This window comes from Gekko japonicus, unplaced genomic scaffold, assembly GCF_001447785.1.
Source record: "Gekko japonicus isolate JY-2015 unplaced genomic scaffold, Gekko_japonicus_V1.1 scaffold256, whole genome shotgun sequence".
Classification (NCBI taxonomy): Eukaryota; Metazoa; Chordata; class Lepidosauria; order Squamata; family Gekkonidae; genus Gekko; species Gekko japonicus.
The window spans coordinates 144,787-169,556 of NW_015161412.1; the positions used below are offsets into that span (position 1 = coordinate 144,787).

The window sequence follows — 24,770 nt, forward strand, 5'->3', positions numbered from 1 at the left end:
GGTTTGACTTAATATCTGAGGATGTAGATTGTTCTGACAATGATCCCAAGGGCATTATCCCCACTGAGGGAGTTTGGACCCTGGCCTACAGTTCCTCAACCCTCCAAGATGACTGGTCTTTCCCCAGGGCCCCCAATGCTTTCTCTCACAAGGAGGCTTTGAGGAAAGAGGCTCTCTCGTGAAGCACCTTTGGGTTAAACTGGTGGCAGATGTTACAAGCCGACACATTGTGGGACTCACCAAGACATATCAGACAATGCTTATGGTCATCTAACTGAGCCATCTTGGTCCCATACCCACTGCACTTTTCAAAAGGAGCCATTTAAAATACACTCACAAGACGAAGAACTGAAGAAAATATGAGTTAGTTGAACTATGTCGTTTCTCCACAGAGGTGGAGAGAGAACTGTGGGAAGGACCACTTGCCCCACCTCTATCATGTGCCAGTTTGGGCAGAAAAACTCCGGCCCATGTTGAAGGAGAAGAGAGTACTCCAGAACCTAGAAACTGCTAGAAAGCAGTGGAATTTTCTCTATGGCTGGCTTGCATGTGTACAGTCCCCATGTTGGACTGTACAGAAGTCACAAAGATGAACAAAGCTTTCCTTATGATATGTTCTGCATATAGATTGAAGAGATAGGGAGATAAAATACATTCTTCTCTGACACCTTTGCCAACTGGAAACCATTCTGTTTCTCCACATTCTGTCCTAACAATAGCCTCTTGTCCACAGCACAGGTTGCACAACAAAACAATTCCATTTTGTGGCACACCCATTTCTTTAAAAACCAACCATAAGCTTTTCCCCCCATGATCCACATAGTCAAAAGCTTTGCTGTAATCTATGAAACACAAGCTGATTCTCTTCTGAAATTCTGTCATATGCACCAGTAACCAGCATAAATATGCAATATTATCTCTAGTACCTCTTCTTTTTCTGTCATTTTACTCATGTGAGAAATTAATGCGATGGTCGATAGTTGCAATATTTCACATCTCTCATTTTTGTTATTGGAATGTAAATTGAGCATTTCCAGTCTGTGGGCCATTGTTTTGTTTCCCATATTTGTGAGCATATTCTTGTTGAGATTTTGATGGACTCCATATTTGTGGCTTGTTTCTACTGGACTTGAATCTAAATGTATATGGGGGGGGGGAAATCTAAAGTTTCTAAAGAATACTCTTACTGGGACTATATGGGGTGTCCCACACACAACTATCCACTATACCACATAAAGGGGTGGATTTTGTTTGATTGCCTTTTAATTATATTAATACTTCACATTTAGAAAGAGGCTACTATTATCAGTGAAATTGCTGGAAACTCTCACTTAAACAACATGTCTACCTATCTGTTCTCATACCCTCATATTCTATAGGTTGTTTTGAGAGCTGAAAAAATTGAATATAAGTAAATGCAAGATCTCAAGTGTCTTACCTACATTAACTGGTGTTACGCTGAATGAAAAGCTCCGTGTTGACCCAAGATCCATGTATTTAATGGCATGGACTGGTAGATCATCAGTCTGTTCCATTGTATACCTACATTTGTCAGTAACAACCTTCCATCTTTTTCCATTCGTAGTGCCAAAGTCATACATAAACCACTGTCCACTTCGAAAAGGTGTATTTAAAGGCACTACCTGAGGCATAGTAGCATCTGCTAAAGCAGTGAGGCTTCCCGTAACATCTACTATAAGAAAACTGCTGAATCCTAGAATAACGATAGATTTCTGAATGTCAGATGCTTTAAATATGTCAGTACCTAGAAACAATAAACATCATATCAGAACATTATTTTAATGTCTTAAAATAAAGTATGTTCACTTCTTTAGATTGATACAAAGCAGCACATTTTTTTCCATTTTAAAGAAAATTAATCATGTGGACAGATTTGGCTTGGGAAACAGAGCAACTAGAATGTAACAACCTCCTATATATATGGATTTGGTTGTTAGCATAGTGCACACCTGGAAAATCTGTAACCACAGTAAAAATGCAACAGGGTGTTTTACCAGACTCCAAAAGCAGAAGGGAAAGTTTTTAGCATTTTTCAGGCCATAATATGTGACTAGTAGGTGGCATCTGACTCAGTAGCACACAAGTTATACAGTCCCAGTATAAGATGTGCACAGTTTGGGATGCAGAAGAAGCCAGGTTTTTGTTTTGACTGTACCTAAAGGCTATATTTTAAAAAAAGAAATACCATTTAATTATATTCCCATGTAACACTTTATGCAGATAAAAATCTGCAGAGATTTTTATGAACTTTCTAGAAAGTATTTATGAGAATTGCTGCTCAATATACACAACTGGGACTAAGAAGCTACTGTTGCAAATATGCACTGTCTTTCTCTGCACTGGAAGGCTCTGGATCACTTCAGATGCAATGCAAAACCATGCTTAATTAAACTAACCCTATTTGATCAATTGTTTGAATGGAGGACACCACACTAACTATGGTTAGTTAGGGTTGGCAAAATCAATCTTTTAAAGTCATGAAATGAAGCTGGCTTACTAATCACAGTCTTTACCATGGTTTTACTTTTGCGTATGAACACATTATCCAGGTTTGTTCCTGCCTTGTTTCCCACAATTGTTCTGCACCTTCCATGTCTACAGTTGCTTGATAAGAGCAGCTCAAAAATGAAACCATTCTATCCTTCAGCTGCTTCTCACTGGTGGGAGCTGCTGTTACACACCATAGGCTCCTGGTCGGTCTGGTATCAGGCTCTTCTCTTTGCTCCCTCCACCATCCTCTTAAAGAACCAGCAAAACTGGGGAGGAGGCAATGTCAGCAGGGCCTTGGCTATCTCTTCCCAGCAAAGCACACCCCAATGCTTCACTCATTAATCACCAGAATTCCTGAGACACTTTGCTTGCTGCACAGAACACTGTCCAGCCACCCCAAACCATGGCATCACAGTCCCCCCCGCCCGCCCCCGGCTAAGAACCATCAGTACTTCAAGTCCCAGATGACAGCCTTGTGGCAAACTGATGTTGAGACTGTGACGTTCGTAAACTTGTGGCTTTGCTAAGCAGTCCAGGAGGAGTTTACTAACCAATACTTCAGTCAGGTGGTATTCAACTGATTCTCCAAAGAGATGGTGCAGAGGAGATATGACCATGCACCACAGCAGTACAAGAGGAGAAATTTCTTGAAGAAAAATTCAAGGAGATCACTGGCGACAGTCCTGCTTCAGAGAATGGCCATCACCCCCAGCTACTGAATGGAAAGTTGCCTCCTAGTAAACCTTCACCTTCAGAACGTCAGCATTATGATACTGCCACCTCTTCCGCTAAGCCTGCCACACCTGCAATGCCAGGGACATTGATCAATATATAGGTGGGCATAGAAACTAGTGTACAAAGTTGCTTCAGCCATTCCTCCCCAACCAGGAAGAAGGCCCCAGATGGCTTGTATGCTCATCCATTATGGGAATATCATCCAACCCAGGAACATCATTGCCAGCTCATGGATCCCATCTCCTATTTTTAAGGGCCCAAGCTCATCATTTAAATGTTGTCACCACATTATAGGCTACATCAATAATGTACCCAGGTATGGGCAGCAGAATCACCCCACTGCCACTGTAATGACTAACATTAAATAAAATGACCAGAATTTCAGGGCTTTCTTCCACATGTTCTTGGACTGCATTGTTGAGGACATGACTCATATTCTGCATGATCATCATGTGGTATGTGGTCCCACTCTGGAAGTGGCCTACCATTGTCCTGTACAATCTGGGAGCTGATGGGCCTCTGCCACCAATAAAATCTTCAGGGAGTTGGTGTGTATCATCAACAAACTGTTTCTGCCCTCTATTATAAAACTGTGCTGTGAGGATTCAGTCTTCCAGGAGTTGGAGTTCCCTTTATATGTGGTCTCACTCATGGTACGAGCAGTCTTGTGGTGAGGATAGGATTCCCAGACTGGGTAGGGGATCCCCTGATTTTGGGGGCTTTTGCCCGCCCCCAAACAGTGATGTCATGCAGTGATGTCCCCGATGCAATTATGTCATGTGGAAGTGACATCTTTGCGTCAGTGATGTCACACAGCTATGCTCTGCTTTTTGAGCAAAACTCTATGGTTTGAGCCCAATTTTAACCATAGAGTCTGCCCCAAAAGCAGAGCGTTGCCCCCAATGTTACTGATGCGATGACCAGGGGCAGATTAACCATTAAGCAGACTAAGCACGTGCTTAGGGCACCAGGGCCAAAGGGGGCACCACAAAGTTGGGGAAAGGGTGAAAAGCTTAGTTTGTACAGTATATTGTGTTATCATATGAATAAATTTTTGTATTGCTGCAACCTGCATTGTATATCTGGTCAGACAGGTCAACAACTAAAATGGACTGAGTCAGTGTGGAAAGGAGGGGGGCACCAAGATTGGTCAGTGCTTAGGGCAACAGTGAGCCTTAATCTGCCCTGGCGATGACATCACTTCTGCATGATGTCATCACATCAGGGACATCACTGCCCTCTCTGGACCACCCCTCAGATCCCCCCGCCAGCACAATAATTGCACCTAGCAGTTCTAGGCAGAAAATACTACTACACACAGTGATCAGCAAAGAAGAAGTGAAGCCCATGATAATCAGAAATAGCCTGTGTGAAGAGACTGGTCTCTTGTCAATTCAAAGAATGAATCAGGCTGAGGCCTAGGCAGGGAATCGTGGAAGTTTTCTTACTCTCTGAGGTCAAGCTGCTTGTAGCTTCAAAGAGCTAAATAAGGGAGATGAGAAGGAACACAGGTACCAGGCAGGCCATTAGACCTAGCAGTTTTAAGGCCACAAGAATCTGGGAGGATACATGCCATCTTTTCACTGCCCAAATCAATGGGTGGGAGAAGGTGCTTGCTTAATTGGACCCTATACAACTCCAGAGTGTTGGTGTATTCGGCAAAGAGAATAAGAGATTGGATTTATACCCCACCCTTCACTTAGAGTCTCAGAGCGAGCGGCCTACAGTCTCCTTCCATTCTGCTCCCCACAACAGATACCCTGTGAGGTAGGTGGGGCTGAAAGAGCTCCTCTTGAGAGAACAGCTCTGAGAGAACTGTGACTGACCCAGATCACCCAGCTGCACCCAGTTTGGGGGGTGCAGATCTACAGGGAGCTAAGTCCCTCTGCTTGGCTCTAGAGGCAAGACATGGGGAACTGGGACATTTTAGCTGTCATTCATCCTCCCCATATCATTCGTCCTGCAGCCTCTGGACCTCCCCACAGAGGTCCTGCTTCCATTGCACCAGCTCTGAATTGTGTAGAGCGATGCTGCCCTTAATACAGGGGTCCGGCTGTCTGGCCCAATGAAGTGCCCATGAAGTGCCACGACTTGCCAAAGAAAAATGTAGTGAGTTGTGGATCGCTTAGTCAACAAAGCAATCACCCAAAGCAGCTGTTCAAAATGCACAAAGCAGCACAAGTTGCGACAACTTTCACTTCGTACTCCACTTCGTGCCCATCATTTGTTATACATTTGATTGGTCAACTAGGATCTTGCCAATGCAAGTCACTGAGCATAAAGGAAAGATCTTTCATTCTGGTTTCACCCCTTGTCTGGATTCCACCTAACTTTGGGACACATCTTGATTCTGGGTGGGCCATGCTGTCTGGAGCTCTTGCCTTGGACTTTGGACTTTGAAACAGTCTCGCTGGATAAAACTTGGATCTTGAACAAATGCTTGTAAATGTGTTCAGGTTAGATCTTTAGCTTTATTATTTTATCCTCACTGTTCACTGCTCTTTTACTGTATATTTCTGCACAATCTTGTAAGAAATGAATTGAATAAAGACTTCTGTCAGATACTCTTTAAAGTATTGCTTTAAAATTGTATTGCTGGAAATCAATCAATGATTAGGGCTTACTATAAAGTTGACTCAAGGGAGACTGCTAGAAAAGAGGAACTCTGCTACACAGCAGCCGGCGTGAACAAAACCACCCCACTCATTGCAAAAGATTGTCTTCAGTAAAAAGGGGAAATTGCCATGAGCAAAGAAATATTTCACAAAGATTAAGGATTCTTTACTTTAAAACCTATAGAAAATTGCCTTCAGTTAGAGGGACGTTTGCTGTGTATTGAAATTAAAAGTGTATTGCTAGAAAATAAATGCTTACGCTTGCTTGCTTAGAAAGCAGAAATGCAACCAGACAGCGAAAAGATAGGATAGTCTATATGAAGAAACTAAGCTGCCAACTGTTGAGCAGAAGTCTTGAAGAACCTGGTTACACTCAGCAATTTGGGTGACAGGAAAAGCACCTAAGATACCTGACTATCCAGTGGAATGATTAACAGTTGAGTAGTTGGAACATAAAGATAGGCAGAAGCTTTTCAAAGGAACTATTATGTTTAATCTTGCATATTTTTATATATTCTTAGTGTATATGCTGACCAGTCTAAACAAAATGAGGAACCTGGCATTTTGACTCTGACAAACAAGTCTGTCGAAAAGATGATGGCCCAAGACAGGCCTGTTGAAATAGGACATCTTGCGGTCTAAAAGTCCCTGTTTTATGAGAAGACCTGTCCCAGTTTATGAGAAGACCTGTCTCAAGATACTTGTGGTGGGCGTTGAGAGGGGGTTATGGAATAAGGCTAGAAAATAGGAACTAAACTCCAGGGCCAGCTAAGAGAGGAAAAAGTTCAACTGTTACCTAGCAAACGGCAAAACACAACAAGGGCTTGCCATAGCTTTAATGTGACACTGGAAAAAGTACCTGAAAATTTTACCTAGCAAAGAAATCAATATGCTTGAAGAATGTATTTAATAACTAGCACATATACCCAAATATATATATTTATACTGCTTTGACTTGTTTGTTCTCGCTAACCCAGGCTGGAGAAAAATAGAGAAGTAGGCTGGGCAGCTTAAGATGATTGTGAAAAAGTAATGAACACATACTCGAAGGGAGAGAACATCTCGTGGTTTGAAATTCCTGTTGACCCAACGGACCAGGGGGGGCTCGACCCGAGTGACTCAAGATTGAACTTTGTGGGGAGGAATTAAAGAATAAGGGGAAATGATGCCCTTTTAAGGAAAATACTGGGTTTGTCTAAATAAAAAGCAGAAGTGAAGTAATTAGGCGATCGGGAATTGCAGTATGTAACTTCTGGTCACCAGCTCTGGGGGCCGGAAGAGGGCATTTTTTTATTTTCCACACCTCTCCGGGGAGAGTATATAAGTAGGCTGAATAACTCAATTCGGTGTGTGTTCTCAATGCTCTCTGAACAGCGAGACGCACCCTGCCTGCAGGCTGTATCCAAATAAAAACCTGCTTCATCGAAGGAGACCTGTCTTGAGAAGTTATTATTGGTGAGCGCAAAGTGCGTTAACGACAATCTTATAATAAATCACTTTAATTATACTTTATTTATTTATTTTATTCAATTTTTATCCTGCCCTCCCCGCCACAGGCAGGCTCAGGGTGGCTTACAATAAGGGTTAAAACCACATTAAAACACAAACATGTGATATTACTGGGTTTTGGGGCTTCAGTCTGAATCCAGAACTTTAGCCCATATTGGCCACAGCTACCAAACTACCAAATAATTGTTTTCTGGAACTGATATTGTAAGCATCCTACCTTATAGGGTTGATTTCCTTGTTCTTAGGCCCAGGACAGCTAGAAACTTAGTCCCTTGGTCTCTGGCTGACAGAGTAGTAAGGGGACTGGTGGTAGTGTTACCCTGGGTGTGAGGAATCACACTTCAACCATTTGGTTTTGTCTTGCCCAACCTGCCCCCTTAGCAGGACTTTGGCTTTAAGGTCCTTTGAGAGCCTGTACTTATTCAGACATGATTCTGCTCCCCCCCCCCACCTGCTCCCTAGGCCACAGATGAAAAGAAGTACAATTAGTTATCATAGCTGGTCCTGGATGCTGGTGGAGAGGCCATCTGAAGCACTGCTGGCATTCCTTACAGGGTCTTAGATGTGCTCATTGTGTGCTGTACTATGCACATCTTCAAGCAAGAGGTGACTTTAGTCTTGTAGGATACCTAAACTTCCTTCTGATCACCAAGTTAGTGAGGAACCTTGGTGGCTGCAGTTTCCAAGGCAATTACTCCATTCTGGGCAGCTACTGACCCCCCCCCCCCCCCCTTTTGGTAGCCAGTCACACAAAGGCTATCTGCAAAACCATTAGCCAGTACCTCTGAAAGTCCACACCTGCCAACCCAGTGTGCTTCCTGCAGCCAAGTTCATACCCACTCACCCCCCACTTCATATCCAACCTATCAAAACTGCTCCAGGGGTCCACTCCAGCACACACACACTTTAACCCACTGTTTCCCAAAGTAGGCAATACCACCCCCTAGGGGGTGCTGGAATGATCCAGGTGCCTTGGGAACAATCCAGGTAGGAGCTTTGGGTGCAATTGGGGGGCGTTGAATAAAAATAAGGGGGCAGTGGAAGCATATAGAAAGAAGAGTCCAGAACCTATCTAAAATAGCCTTTTCCTGCCTTCTCCTGGTCTTCCCTGGGATCAGGGAGGAAGGGGGAGAGGGATCCCCACAGCCAATCACAGCCATGCATTTGCAAAGTGCAAATGCATGTGCACCCTTGTAAGACTGGTGTTGCTGTTGGGCTATTGTGTGGTGGCTGCTGCTGGCCTCTGGCTTCAGGCCAACAACATCTTTCTTTACTATGTGCAAATTTGTCATTGCATCTTTTTGTCCACTTCTTGAAGGCAGATTTCCAGGGGGGCACTGAGTAATTTTTTTCTGAAAAGGGGGCGGTAGGCCAAATAAGTTTGGGAACTTCTGCTTTAACCTATCCAAACTGACATTCACAACTGTTTCTGTTTGTTACTTGCCTTCTCTTTGTATCTAAGTGGGAGGGAAGAAGAAGAAGAAGAAGAAGAAGAAGAAGGAGGAGGAGGAGGAGGAGGAGGAGGAGATTGGATTTATACCCCGACCTTCACTACCCAAAGGAGTCTCAGAGCGGCTTACAAACTCCTTTCCCTTCCCCTCCCCACAACAGACACCCTGTGAGATAGGTGGGCCTGAGGGAGCTCTGACAGAAACTGCTCTTTTTTCAAGAACAGCTGTGCCAGAACTATGGCTTGCCCAAGGTCATCCAGCAGGTGCAAGTGGAGGAGTGGGGAATCAAGCCCGGTTCTCCCAGATTAGAGTCCACGCTCTTAACTACTGCACCAAACTGGCTTTCATAGGGGCTTGGGACTCCATGTATAAACACTCAGTGATTGCTGTTGGTGAGTGGTATTTGTGGACAGACAGAAACATTCCTGGGCATATGAGTACAGAAGTGGAGGTGGGGACACAAATATCTGCTGAAAGCACCTTGTATAGCATGTGACAGGAATCCCCCCCCCTTTTTAATGAAAAGCTTTCCCAGTTCTCTGAGGGGGAGTGTTTCTTGTCATTCCCAGATCAGCTGAAGCTTCCCAAGTACAGTTTCCCCAGCAGATGGTAAATTAGTTGACAACATGGAGAGGCTTTGCCATAAGTTGGATGCTGCAAAATAAACAGTGATACCACCAGGTAGGTCTCTGGAAAAAAGGCAGGGGAAATAGCAGAAGCCACTGAAATGAGGTATTGGTAAGACAGCCACAATTCAGTCTTTATCTATGGGCCTATTCCTAGTTTCACAAACTAGCCACACAAAAAATAAACCATGGTGTCACATTGCATTTGAACGGAGATCTGAATAAAGCTGACCAAGTTTTATGTATACCACTGAAGTCTCCGTGTTTGTCTGCCTGCGTATTTGTTCTTCCATAAGAAAGGGGTCTGGTGCTGACTTGGCAGCAGTGTTAGTTCTAGACAATAAAAATGCACTCCTCTTTTTTGGTTCTGTTGCTTGGAGTAAAAGGAATCTAGATTTTAAATAGGAAAATAAGGTTGTGCTTACATGTAACCTATGTTCACCAAATGGTCTTCTGTGCAAGCAAACATGGGACTGCATGTATGCAGGCCTGCTGTGGAAGTATTTGATAGAAAGCTTTTCTCATCCAGTGCTTTCTAAGGTGCTAGGAACACTCTCTCTCCCCGACCAGGCCAGCCTTTCCCACCTAAACTGGCACGTCATCAAGGGAGGTGGAGCAGTCCTTTTTGGATGCATTTTTTAGGTAAAATAAGTGTAATATAAATAAATACTTATTTTACTAAAGAAAGAAGGAAAGTATTGATCAGTTTTATTATGGGCATGTATAACAAATGCTCCATATATCTGATTGCCACATTCCTAGTCAATGTCACTGAAGCCCTGCAATATATTCTGAGCAACCGTGAAGATACTGCCTGAATTGTGAACTGAGAAGCGCTGTACAGTAGTACCGGTTGAGGAAAGCTTATAAGGGTGCATGAGGAAATTCATGGGCAGCACCACTTAGCAATATAAACTCAGAAGAAAAAGTTCAAATTAACACTAAATACAGCAAATACTTTTTACAAATTCTCTTTCCGCCTTTTCTGATTAGGCAAAACTGGTTTCAATCCACATTCCTTTGAGCAGAGTTTGATTCCTATCTACATTTTAAAGACAGGGGTAGCCATTCACCCATTAACTAAAGCTCAGTTCCTTGTTCAGAGCTCACAAGTCTTTTTTCTTTGTAAATAACAACCACTTGAGCCTTAATCTGGATCAGAATTACAGTGTGGATGGGGGTTATGTGTGAACAGTGGTTCACTCCAGCTAAAGGGCCGATCGGCTGCATTCTACAGTAACTGCAGGTTCCAGAGTGTCCTGAAGGGCAGCCCCATGTAAAGAACATTCCATTAATCCAATCTCCAGGTTACAAAAGCACGGCTCAGTGAAGCCAGGTCAGTGAGGTCAAATGGGGAAGACAATTTTTGAACTGACCGCAGGAGGCAGAAGAACAATCCTGGCAGTAGCTCCCACTTTCCACTTCACGAAAAGTGAGAAGTCCAAGAGTAAACTTACATTTGTTAGCTCATTGGACAAGGATAGCTTAACAGTGCACAAGCACTGTCAGTCCCTTCAAGAAGATGTGCTTTCATACTTGTGCATATGCTAAGAGTAAGCCTTTTCAAGGTGTCAGAGTGAATTTCAGAAAATAAGTGTGCCTGAGCAAGCAGGAGCTGAGGAAACATGGCCATTGAACAAGGAACACAAGTCATACAGAAGACTGACAGGGAAATAAAAGAAACTATTACCTCCCAAAGTCGCCTCATTGCCATGAGCTCTCTATATTTTTAACTCACCTGAAGCACTAAGCTGAAGCTTAAATGCAGTAGTGCCGGGATCAGGTTGCAGAATGGTTAACGTATTTTTTATGCAAGGGCTGCTAGCACTGGTCTCAACAGGGAACCGTTCCAGAACATAAACCATGACAGATGATAAAAAATGTGGAGGATACTTGTGCTGAGAAACCTTGCTGATTATGCCTACTCCTCCCATCCTGAATGGAAAGGAAGCACAACTGGATCACAATGTCAGCCTACACTTTAAATAAAATTATCTACAGCATGTTCAGAACTTGTCCCATTTGGCTTCTTCCAACCTAGTACTCGTAAATCCTAAAGAGTGTGTGTGTGGTGGTTATAGTAAAGTAACACATCCAGAAGGTTTTATTCATGGTCTATGACCAGAACTTAAGTCACAGACGATACAATGCCTCATTGGGGCAATACAACAATAATAAAATAATTCACGATACAATTTGGGTAATGCCTCATGATAAAATCATTCAAAATACAGTAAAATACTACAATGTCTACTAAAAGTTTGAAATCTCAGCAATCCACTACATGAGCTATTACAGTTTTCCTATGCCTTGGGGTGTGGAGCCTTGGGGTGAAGTAGCTCTAGGAGCAGACAAAAGAAATATAGGACCCACTGAACAATTTTTAAAAACCAAAGCCCCTATTTTTGCAAAATAAAAGATCATATTCCAATCAAATAAACAAACTTCCTTGCCTTTCATGATCAGGAAAAGCATTTGGATTGTATTCGGAATAAATTTTCCACTCTCACTGCAGCCGGAGAGCCAGTTTGGTGTAGTGGTTTGGTGTGAGAGCCAGTTTGGTGTAGTGGTTAAGTTCGCGGACTCGAGAACCGGGTTTGATTCCCCACTCCTCCACTTGCACCTGGCTGGATGACCTTGGGCAAGCCATAGCTCTGGCACAGCTGTTCTTGAAAAAGAGCAGTCTCTGTCAAGAGCTCTCTCAGCCCCACCTACCTCACAGGGTGTCTGTTGTGGGGAGGGGAAGGGAAAGGAGTCTGTAAGCCGCTCTGAGACACCTTTGGGTAGTGAAGGGCGGGGTATAAATTCAATCTCTTCTCTTCTTCTCTTCTCTAATCTACACAAAATTCTGCTCCTTGCAGGATGGGGGACTCTGAGGAATAATGTGAGTGGTGTGTGCAGCAGAAAGGTGGAATCACTGGAAATTGCCGTAAGTCAGCTGTGACAATGGCAAAAAAAATCATAACACAGTGAGTATAAAGCCAGTGATCGATAAATGTGCCATTTTAAAGTTGTGCAATTTACTCATTTTTACTATAAAAACAAATACACTTTTTAACTAAAAGCACCTGGACCAACAGAATATTCCTTGATAGATTATGGTTAAAACATTTAGCATTACTGGTACTTACTCATATTCTAATGCTTTTCCTATGTACCCCTCATGGAACCTTGACTGGGAATGGTCAGAGAGTGGAATCGATGGAACATGACTGAAAAACACTATTTGCTCTTCAGTGGTGTACTGTAGAGATAAAGGGCCATCAAAAGCTAAGTCATCTGCCTGGAACAAAGTGCAAAAAATTGTTTAAATTCATAGGTATAAAACTCACAAAACTAGCAATAAGCAATTATAAAATGCAAATCTTTATATCATGGCCCATGAAAGCACTGAAGAAGTTGCTTACCTGTAACTGGAGTTCTTTGGGTGGCCATCCGTGCTGTCACACCAATAGGAACTGGAGCCTGTGTAGAGTACCATTTGGAAATTTCAAGAGCTAAGATGAAATAGATTTTTGGAGGCTGACCTGCCCAGCCATGGAGAATGGGCTGTACTTTGCATATTGTGGGGGTGCAGAAAAATGACTTCCTGCTCAGTCCCCTCCCCACTCAATCAAGCAGAAGAAAGGGTACCTGTTATAGGGAAGGACATCACACATAATTACTTAAAAGAACATCAGTAATTCACTCTTCTTCTGTGCATCACTGAAATGGGGAAAGATGCACAACTACTTGGCAATGGAATAAATGAAGGAATTAAAAGAAGGTGTACAGAACATCCCTGTCAAAAGCTGTAGCCTTCTTGGCACTCCTCTGGAAAAGGCTATGGAAGTGTAACAGACTGTGGTAATGTGCTAATAATCCGCAGTAGGGGCTTGTGTGCCAGTTCATAGCAGACTGCCATGGAGTCCAATATTCATCGGCTAAGACTCTGCCCTTTCTCAAGACCCCCCTAACATGCAAACAGATGAGGATCTTTCTTTAAAGAGGTTGTTCTGTTCAGATAAAATGCATGACAGACATCAAGGGAGTTCAATTCCAGATGGCATACACCCAAAGGTTTTCAAAGAACTCAAAGAACAGGCTATGGCAAATAAAATGCAAATCTGTGGCCAGGCAGGCAAAAAGGGAATATGAGGAGCATATAGCAAAAAATGTAAAAACCAACAATAAAACTTTCTTCAAATACATTAGAAGCAGGAAACCAGCCAGGGAGGCAGTGGGGCACTTGGATGACCAAGGGGTAAAAGGAGTACTGAAGGATGATAGGGAAATGGCTGAGAAGCTAAATGCATTTTTTGCCTCTGTCTTCACTGTGGAAAATGAGAAGTGGTTGCCCACTCCAGAACCTCTGATTTTGGGAGGGGTGTTGAAAGACCTCAGTCAGATTGAGGTGATGAGAGAGGAGGTCCTAAAACTGATAGACAACTTTAAAACTAATAAATCACCAGGCCAAGATGGCATACATCCGAGAGTTCTGAAAGAACTAAAATGTGAACTTGTGGATCTCCTGACAAAAATATGTAATCTTTCCTTAAAATCTGCCTCCATTCCTAAGGACTGGAAGGTAGCTAATGTCACTTCCATCTTTAAAAAGGGTTCCAGAGGAGATCCGGGAAATTACAGGCCAGTCAGTCTGACGTCGATACCGGGTAAATTGGTGGAAACCATTATTAAGGAAAGAATTAGTAGGCACATAGATGAACAAAACCTATTGAGGCAGACTCAACATGGGTTCTGTAAGGGAAGATCTTGTCTCACTAACCTATTAGTGTTCTTTGAGGGGGTGAACAAACATGTGGACAAGGGGGATCCAATAGATATTGTTTACCTTGACTTCCAGAAAGCTTTTGATAAAGTTCCTCATCAAAGGCTCCTAAGTAAGCTCAAAAATCATGGGATAAAAGGACAAGTCCTTTTATGGATCAAAAACTGGCTAATTAATAGAAAACAGAGAGTGAGTATAAATGGGCAGTTCTCCCAGTGGAGGGGGGTAAGCAGTGGGGTACCACAGGGATCAGTACTTGGTCCACTGCTTTTTAACTTGTTCATTAATGATTTGGAGTTGGGAGTAAGCAGTGAAGTGGCTAAATTTGCGGATGATACAAAGTTGTTCAAGGTGGTGAAAACCAGTGAGGATTGTGAGGCACTCCAAAGGGATCTGTCAAAGATGGGCAAGTGGGCGTCAACATGGCAAATGGGGTTCAATGTGGCCAAGTGCAAGGTGATGCACATTGGAGCCAAAAATCCTAAATATAAATACACATTGATGGGGTCTGAACTGGCAGAGACTGAGCAAGAGAGAGATCTTGGAGTTGTAGTGGATAACTCACTGAAAATGTCGAGACAGTGTGTGACTGCAATAAAGAAGGCCAATGCTATGCTGGGGATTATTAGGAAGGGTATTGAAAACAGATCAGCCAATATCATAATGCCCCTATATAAATCAATGGTGCGACCTCATTTGGAATACTGTGTGCAGTTCTGGTCACCACACCTTAAAAAGGATATTATAGCTTTGGAAAAAGTGCAGAAAAGGGCAACTCGAATGATAAAAGGGTTGAAACACTTTCCCTATGAGGAATGGTTAAAGCGCTTAGGGCTCTTTAGCTTGGAGAAATGACGACTGAGGGGTGACATGATTGAGGTTTATAAGATTATGCATGGGATAGAGCAGGTAGAGAAAGAGGTACTTTTCTCCCTTTCTCACAAAATAAGAACTCGTGGGCACTCCATGAAATTGCTGAGCGGTCGGGTTAGAATGGATAAAAGGAAGTACTTCTTCACCCAAAGAGTGATTAACACATGGAATTCACTGCCACAGGAAGTGGTGGCGGCTACAAGCATGGACAGCTTCAAAAGGGAATTAGATAAGCATATGGAGCAGAGGTCCATCAGTGGCTATTAGCCACAAGGTATAGTTAGGGGCTCTGGGGCATGTGATGCTCTGTCTTCTTGGTGCTTGGCGGGGCAACAGTGGGAGGGCTTCTAATGTCCTGGCCCCACTGGTGGACCTCCTGATGGCACTGGTATTTTTGGCCACTGTGTGGTACAGAGTGTTGGACTGGATGGGCCTTTGGCCTGATCCAACATTGGCGTCTCTTATGTTCTTATGTAAATGTGACATTGTTGCCCTAATAACCAATACATGTAACTTGACACTAAAATTGATCTTCATATTGGTGGGTCTGAAAGTAGCTAATGTCACACTAATTTTTTAAAAGGATTCTAGAGGGGATCTGGGTTATTATAGACTAGTTAGCCTAAGACCTGTTCTGGGTAAACAAGTATAAACTATTGTTAAAGACAGAAGTATTAAACCCACAGATGAACAAAGCCCGCTAAAGGAAATCTGCATGGCTTTTGCAAAGTAAGTCCTGCCTCACCGACTTCTTACAATTCCTTGGACAGATTAACAAACATATGATGGTGATCTGGTTAAAAAATCACATACTTGGACTTCCAAAAGTGTTCTCACAAAGTAACTCACCAAAAGACTCCTTAGGAAACTTGGCAATCATGGGATAAGACAGGTCTTCATATAGTTTAAAAATTGGTAAAACAACAAGAAACAAAGAGTAGGAATAAATGGACAGTTCTGTCACTGAAGGGATGTAAGCAGTGGTGTCCCACAAGGATGGTATTGGGACAGGTGCTGTTTACTTTGTTAATAAATGATCTGCAGTTGGGGGTGAGCACAGTGCACTGGCCAAGTCTGTGAATGGTACCATATTGTTAAGGATGATGAAAACCAAGGCAGGTTATGAAGAACTCCAGAAGAATTTCTTTAAACAGGGAGTGTAGAAAATAATATGGCAAATGAAGTTCATTGTGGATCAGTGATAAAAATCTGCCTATATTATATAATTTCTGTTTTTAGGTGAACAGAAAGGCTGAGCTCACATCTCTGAGTACACAGAAGTTATTCATGATTGCTCCACTATTGCAACTGAAGACAAACAGAGTAGATAAGTTGGGATGTGCTCAGTAGCACTCATTCTCTGTGGATGGGTAGAGCAAATAAAATTGCAGCTTAGCTCTCAAAATTTCTGAAAGGAATTCAGCACAGGTTTGAGTTCCCATACAGACCATGAAGAATTTATTTTCCAACAGTAGACACTATTTCTAGCTTTTCCTAAAAGTTCTTATGAAGGCAAGGCTCTGTACACTAAGGGTCTGTCAGACAGTCCAAACTAACTTAGCTGACTGACACTGACACTGATTTCACTGGGAGAAATCACAGAAGTCTGTAGAACTTTCAGTAAATACTAATTTATGACCTTTCACAGGCAACAGCAAGACTGTTCGTTAACTGATTCTGTCTCAGAAATGTTCATAATAAATTAAGCTGTAAACCTAAGCCACTGACATCAGGAGGCATTACTTACACAAAGAATGGCTTGTGTTTTAAGGAACTGCAACTCTTTTTGGCCCTACTGAGTGTTGGAGTGAGCAGCTCAGCATGCCTGGACACTGAGGCTGATTTCCCACAAGCGCTGCTCCGCTCACTCCTCCCTTTTGTCCCCGATGGCACGTGTCAATTTCACACAAGCTGCTGCGTGGCCGCATTTTGCCCCGGAGCGTCACACGATTTCCTCCGCATCTACTCAATCCTCAAAAAACAGGATTGAGTAGACACAGGGAAAATCACGTGAAGCAAATCGCGTGAAGCTCCAGGGCGAAATGCAGCTGCGTAGTAGCTTGTGTGAAATTGACATGTGCCATTGGGGCAAAAGGGAGGAGTGAGCGCGGAGCAGCGTTTGTGGGAAATCAGCCTGGGTGTCACTACATCACTCTTAAGAGTCAGTGTAGAGGTGTTATCTCCTTAAATGGGATGCCTCACTTTGTCTTAACCTGGGAGCTGCCCTTTGAACTCTCCTCTCTCTCTCTTTGTCCTCTCACTACACATGATGGCCTTCCATGGAGGCACCTGTCTCTGCACGTCTCTCCTGTTAATACAATGCTCTCATACTCCCACACTCATGATGCTGGACAAGCTGGCCATCTCTGATAGGGAAAGTCCTCTTTGGATTAGGCTTCTTTCTCTTCTCTTGACTGCAACCTGAATGTGAACTAGATCTATTTGAATAAATTTAAGTTTACCTTCCGTGCAATATACTTCTTGGGAGATTTATTTACCACACTCAGTACCACACTTCTATGACTGAGCAAAACTCTGCTATATTAACCAAATATCCCAATATTGAGATATAATGGCAAATCCTGATTTGGTAAAGAACCTTGGAAGTCAATGGGCTTACCCCTTCATCCACTGATGCATGGCTCAGAGCTTGAGGACTTCCTATTTCCCAGAAAATCACAGTGTACCATTTTGCCTCATCTGTACACCACACAAACCTTTGTGTTATTGGGAAGGCAGAAGTCATCGATCTCCAAGATGTATGCACTGGGGCTCTTCCCATGGCCTTATACCAGGAGAGGGAGGAATCTGTGCACAGCCTTATCTTCCTCCTCCTATTGGCCCCCTGCCATCAGTGCTTAGAACAAACAGTCACATCCTCATTGGCCATTTCCCAGGCCCTTTTGAAGAAAACATGGCAAGCAGTGCAAATTACTGGCCTTTCATGAGAAATCAGTAGACACTCTGGCCACTAAGATACTTGTTTGTAGGGTTGCTAACTCCAGGTTGGGACATTCCTGGAGATTTGGGGGGTGGAGCCTGTGGAAGGCAAGGTTTGTGGAGGGGAAGGACTTCAGTGTGGTATAATGCCACAGAGCTCACCCTCAAAGCAGCCATTTCCTCCAGTGGAACTGATATCTGTCATCTGAAGCTGTAATTCTGGGAGATCTAAAGGCCCCACTTGGAGGTTGCCAGCTCTACTTCTGTGTCATGCTTTGGCTGGCAGTCCCCTGCAGCTGCCATGCAGCTGGTGCTAGTTTATCAGATGTCTTTCATGCCAGTCAGGGATGGGTTAGTCCCTGGAGAAACATGAGCACATGTACTTCTAAGGCCATGACAAACCATGATTTTTATATATTATTTGGAAAATTTGTGGGCCACCTCTCCAGAGATTTACACGAGGCAGCTTACAACTAAAACAATAAAATGAAACCATTAACAAAGAGACATCATACCAAAGCAAAGCCAAAGCCCTTAAAAACAAGCCAGGGTAAATATACAGCATTCAACAAACACTGAGCAGTCGAAAAAGATGTTGATCAGGGGTTGTTTCGTAGAAAAAGAGCTAAGGGAACTCATTAGCATAACTCATTAGCATATGCCACACCCTCTGACATCACCGGAAGTGTGTCATAAGGCCACACACCCCGCCCCCAACGGTCCCGGCCGCCGCCGGCCTTGCAGCTCCACTGCGGAGTCCCATGAGGGGGCTGGCGGTGGACCTGCAAGGCCGGCGGGAGTGCAAGGAAGCCCCGCAAAGGCCCTCCCTGGCCCCAGGCAGGCAGGGGTGGGGAGAGGCAGGGAGGAAGCAACTTACCCTCCCTCTTCTCCTGCCTCCTCCTGGCTGAATGAGGGCCGGAAGCGGGGCGGCGGGAAGCAGGGGGTGGGGCTTCGTCATGTGCCCCGCCCCCGTACCTCACCCGGGGGAACTGCGATCCCCCGCGATCCCCCCCAAAATGACCTCTGATGTTGATAAAGACTTTAAACAAGAAGCAGAGCATAAAACACCCAATATATTAAAACCCTTGTTAAAAGCCTGGGTTAAAAAGGAATGTTTTGCCCCGTCACCTGAAGAAAAGTACAGGAGGTACCAGGTGAACCACAAGGTGGAAGACATTCCAAAGGTGAGGTGCTACCATTGAGGAAATCCAGGCTCTGTTTGCCACCAATTTCACCTATTGCCACCCACCTCACCAGGGGTCATTTCATAGAAAAAGAGCTAGGGGAACTCATTAGCATAACTCATTAGCATATGCCACACCCCCTGACATCAGGGGCCCGGTGGTGGACCTGCAAGGCCGGCGGGAGTGCGAGGAAGCCCTGCCAAGGCCCTCCCTGGCCCCAGGCAGGCAGGGGTGGGGAGAGGCGGGGAGGAAGCAACTTACCCTCCCTCTTCTCCTGCCTCCTCCTGGCTGAATGAGGGCTGGAAGCGGGGCAGCCGGAAGCAGGGGGCAGGGCTTTGTCGTGTGTCCCGCCCCCCGCACCTCACCCGGGGGAACTGCGATCCCCCACGCGTTCCCCCCCCCCCCCGAAATGACTTCTGCACCTCACCTTTGAAGGCAGGAGCACAGAGACCAGGGATTCAGATAAGGATTTTAAGAAGAGGGATGAACACGTCTTACTGCAGACTTTTTCTTGTGTGTCTGTGCGTGTTTTTGCTATAATTCACCAGCATGGCTATTCTTCTGGAATCTAATTAGTATGTTAATATAAATAAATCAATATTTTGTAGAATTTAATGTCTTATGAGCATACGTAGGCGGGGATATGGAGTGAAGTGGGACTCAATCCAGTTATCAGAGTAGCATTAACTTCCTGATTAGATTCTCTGAAGAATAGATGATCATCTTCACATAAAAATAATTTAAAGTGATTAGCACATCAAATGTATATTAAACCTGTAATAAACTGTCCTCATCCATGTCCTGAACTTTTAGGATGCCTCTAGTTTGTTGATCCACGGTAATAAGACTTAAAACTCCCAAGTGGTCAAAATTCACGTTAAAGACCCTGTGTGGTACAGATGTAAGCTTGGCATATCTGTATATACCTACAATGAAAGAGCAAAAGAAAACAGAATAATGTTTTATGCATGAAATCATGCACAACTGCCAGATCCAGGTTGGGAAATTCCTGGAGATTTGGGGGTGGAGCCTTGGGAGGGCGAGCTTTGGGGAGGTAAGTGACTTCAGCTGGGTATAATGCCATAGAATCTACCCACCAAAGCAGCCATTTTCTCCAGGGGAATTGATCTCTGTATTCTGTAGATCAGCTGTTATTCTGGGTGGATGGCAACCCTAGTTCCCATGGAAGAAATGGCTGCTTTGGAGGGTGGGGTGGAGTCTATGGCATTATACCCTTCTGAAGACCCTCCCGTCCTCAAACCTCACCATCCCCAGGCTCCACTCTCCAAATCTTCAGGCATTTCCTAACCTGGAGTTGGTAACCCTATCTCCTTCCCACCCAACAGCAACCTTTCTCTACCACTATCTTAAGTTTTCCCTCTTATTCCTGCCTGGAAGCCTCTGCCTAGGAAAACTGTGGTCCAGCCCATGTTCATACAGCAGGGTTTTGTTTTTTTCATAGTATGTTATTGGTTAAGACGCTGAACTGCAGGCTGTGGAAGGTCAGTAGTTCAGCAGTTCGAGACCCGGGTGCTGCATGACGGAGTGAGCTCCCGTCTCTAGTTCCAGCTCCTGCCAACCTAGCAGTTCGAAAGCAAGAAATTGCAAGTAGATAAATAGGTACCACTTCGGTGGGAAGGTAACAGCGTTCCGTGCGCCTTGGTGTTTAGTCAAAGTGATGCTCTTTCTTCTTGGTTCTTGGGGGGGGGGGTCAACAGTGGGAGGGCTTCTAATGTCCTGGCCCCACTGCTGGACCTCCTGATGGCACTGGTATTTCTGGCCACTGTGTGACACAGAGTGTTGGACTGGATGGGCCTTTGGCCTGATCCAACATTGGCGTCTCTTATGTTCTTATGTTCTTAAATTGCAAGTAGATAAATAGGTACCACTTTGGTGGGAAGGTAACAGCGTTCCGTGCACCTTGGTGTTTAGTCATGCCGGCCACATGACCACGGAAACGTCTTCGGACAGCGCTGGCTCTTCGGCTTTGAAACGGAGATGAGCACCACAACCCTAGAGTCGGATTCGACTGGCTTTCTAGCAAGGGAACCTTTACCTTTTTTATAACCTACACATTTACACAAAGACACCATCCATAATACCTAACCTAAAAACAAAAAACAAAACCAAATAAGATTTTAACAACAATCCAGCAAAGCCAAAAGATTACATTTTTCTTATATCCAGCCCACAAAACAACTCCAATCCGAGTACAAACAACGACTAAAGATGTTTTTCAAAATATAACTACCTCATTTGTTAAACAATGATCTTATACATGTTATTTTTATAATTAGTTTAACAAATTGGCATTCAACATCAACTTTATCCTCTCAAGACAAGTACTAAAATTTCTACTTACTCCTTTAGCCTTTAAATTTCTTGTTTTTAATATAAATATGAGATATATTTTTATGCATTTTTAGTTTTTTAAAATCTTATTAAATTTTCCATTGTCAGCCTCAATAGCGTTCATGTTAATTAAATACCCCTACTATAACTACCACTTTCTAGTTGAAACCTACACACACTTAAAACTATGAACTTTAGATTAACCATAAATTATACCAGTCCTAAAAACACCCCTATTATAACCACCACCTGCTAATTAGATCTTACACCCATTCAACATTATAAACTTTAAACTGATCTTAAGATATAACAATCTTCTCAGGGTCAATACATTCCAACAAAGAGAAACATTTCATCCCTTCCATATATCTTAATTTTTCTCCTGTAAATCTGCAGTTTAAAACCTACACACACTTAGCACTATAAACTTTAAATTAGTCATAAATTATACCACCTTACTGTACCATTTCATTCCAACTAATCCTAAAAACACCATTATAACCACCACCTGCTAATTAATCATGGTAACAGTCAGATAGAACAAGGGGGAGATATGTCTCACTGATTCATGTGCCAGGGGGTTTTGGACCTGCTGGTTGGCACTCTTCACAGTAGATCCCAGCCTTTTCCCACTGACTGTACTTCACCAACACTGGATGATGAGGTCTAGGGTTGCCAAATGAAAAAATCCTACCGGCGGGGGAGCGTCCTGCTGCTCCGGGAGATGGTCGGGAACGTGCGCGCACCACCGGAGCGTCACCGGAAGTGACAACACACGCTGGGCGGGGCCACACCATTTGAGGGGAAAACAAAGAGTTTCCCCCTCAAATGGTGTGGCCCCGCCCCCAGCGTGTGACGTCACTTCCGGTGACGCGCACGCTGGGGCGGGGTTCCCCCCGGGCCCCGATTCCCTGGCGTCTGGGAACGGAGCCTCCGGGGCGGGGGATTTCCGCCCTACCGGGGGAGTTGGCAGCCCTAATGAGGTCCCTTCCAGTGTGTCGCGGGCTTCAGCCTGAAGAGCTTTCGAGGTCTTGGGATGCTTCCCGGGCATCTTGGTCCTCTTTTCTTTTGGTTCCTCCCATCACTCCCTTTCCACACTCTTGGCTCTAGGGCACTCTGCGGCGAAGTGGCCCAACTTCCTGCAGTGTAGACATAGCCCGAGCCTGATCCAGTTCTCCTGATCACCCCCGGGCAGTGGTCCTCTGCCCCGAAAAGATTTCTGGCTCCTGGTCCCTCTTCCCAGGGTCTTGTGCTGGTACAACTTCACCATGTTGTGCTGGTTCTTGGCCTTGCAGGCCACCTGTATCCACCCCCACCCCCAGAGTTAGTGGGTTGTCTTGGGTCAGTGCCTTCTCCAGGATGGTGGTGTTCAGACCGGCTCTGTAGAACTCAATCAGGATTTCTTCGAGCCACCTCTGGAGTTTGGCTGCATAGGACTTTTTCATCTGAGTACTCTTGCACAGGCCGACTTCCTTGCCTCAAACCACAGAGGCGGGTGTGTGCCTTCTCCAACTCAAGTGGGTCCTCGAATTGACGGTGCAGGGTTTGCATAAAGGCATCCACGTCTCTCCGTTCGGGTGCTTGGATGTTGTAGGTCTCATTCTCTCACTCACTCACACCAGCCCTCTCCCCTAAGGAATTCCCTCCCCCCCAGCAACAATGGGAACAAAACAAGCGAAGCTAGCAGTCCTGAGTGGTGATTTTGAAGTTTTGTTTTTTATATATTGCAAACTACTTTGAGCTATGTAAGGTAGCAAGGCAGCTAATAAATGTTTTAAATAAATAAAATAACTTGAAAAGGCATTGGGGGGGGGACATAAGAGCACCTCAGCCCACTATGCTGCACTTTAAAATCGTCTTAAGAAGAAATTGAGGCCTAGATGGTTATCTTACAGGTATGGCTACAGGCAGAATCCTATGGTCATCTAGTGCCTCATGATGCCCTAGAACATAGGAAAAGAACCATGCAAACACCCATACACGCATCCCTCAGACCCAGAGCACAGACACCAAAAGGCCAGGGGAGAAGTAATCTTGATCAGACTCAGAGCACATAAACTATGAATTAAAATTAGTTAAAATACAAAGTAAGGTACCCCTTGTAAGAAGGTTTCCCTTGTAAAGATATACAGTTGAGATATACAGCTTTTAAGTCAATGTCTAAGATTCCAAAGACAGCAGTCTAGTCTGACACAGCCTCTGGGCTCCAGCACAGTCACTGCTTGGCCAGTGCAGCTCCCGGGCTCTGACAGCTGCCACTGGGCCTAGTGCAGCTCCCAGGCTGCTAGAACCAGGAAACAACTGCTCAGGAGGTAGGTGCATTCTCTGCACTTGCACAGAGAATGATCTTTTATTGGGGGGGGGTTTAACCCACCCACCCCAAGTTTGCAGAACTATCTGTTTGGGGTAAGTGTAGCACCAATCCACAGATTTAGGTATCCACAGATGGTGCCACACTTTCGCTATTGAATAAATAGATAGGGTTGCCAGGACCCCTCATCAATCCAATGGGGAGATTGGGGGGCATTCTGTGGATGGGTGGGGATGCCCCCAAGCCATGGCCACCCCTCTCCCTCCCTGCTAAAAGATTTAAAGGGCTTCAGCTGATCTGTGGGAGCACATGGCCCGCCGACCAGCTGGAGGGCCCTTTAAATCTTTTAGCAGGGCAAGAGTGGGGCTGCCACCGGCCCCAGCTCCTTTTTGATATTCTATTATTCTCCTATTATTCTCTGTATTCCCTAGTATTGTAATGCATGACTTCCTATTCCAAGGGCTCAGCATTCTTTTGAAGTTCTTACCAGCCTTGGTAAAGAAAACACTCCCCTTATCAGTCGTAAATAAAATTGCCTGGGTGTAAACACACGTATCTGTCTTTACAACAGTCTCATTCACCATCTTAATTAAAAGTTGGAATGTGTTTCCTCCGTCTTCAGAAAGCCATACCTATAAAACCAAAAAAGTTGAATATAAAAGCTAGTCTCTTCATTTAATATAGACAGGACTGCCATGGCATAAGTACCATTGAACATGAAAATTATGTATAGGGAACAGCCCAAGCATAATACTACTAAATAAATTATACAAATAGAGGAGACGGGAACAGAAAATAATCCAGTCATGGGCACTGAAATAGGCACTACAGATTGGGATGCTTGAACAGCCACTGATCAAGAGCAAGGAGCTGACCCCTTGAAGGAATGCTGGGT

At 44.3% G+C, this 24,770-nt stretch overlaps 1 protein-coding gene across 1 annotated transcript in view; it reads right to left on the reverse strand.

The window, feature by feature from the left end:
- LOC107123769 (cation channel sperm-associated protein subunit beta-like) overlaps positions 1-24,770 on the reverse strand; it is a 90,538-nt gene that overhangs the window by 40,843 nt on the left and 24,925 nt on the right. Inside the window, exons 11-13 of the mRNA XM_015427116.1 lie at positions 12,579-12,730; positions 11,186-11,382; positions 1,439-1,765 (exon numbers count right to left, since the gene is read on the reverse strand). Coding sequence (XP_015282602.1) covers positions 1,439-1,765; positions 11,186-11,382; positions 12,579-12,730 — 676 coding nt within the window. The remainder of the gene's footprint in view (positions 1-1,438; positions 1,766-11,185; positions 11,383-12,578; positions 12,731-24,770) is intronic.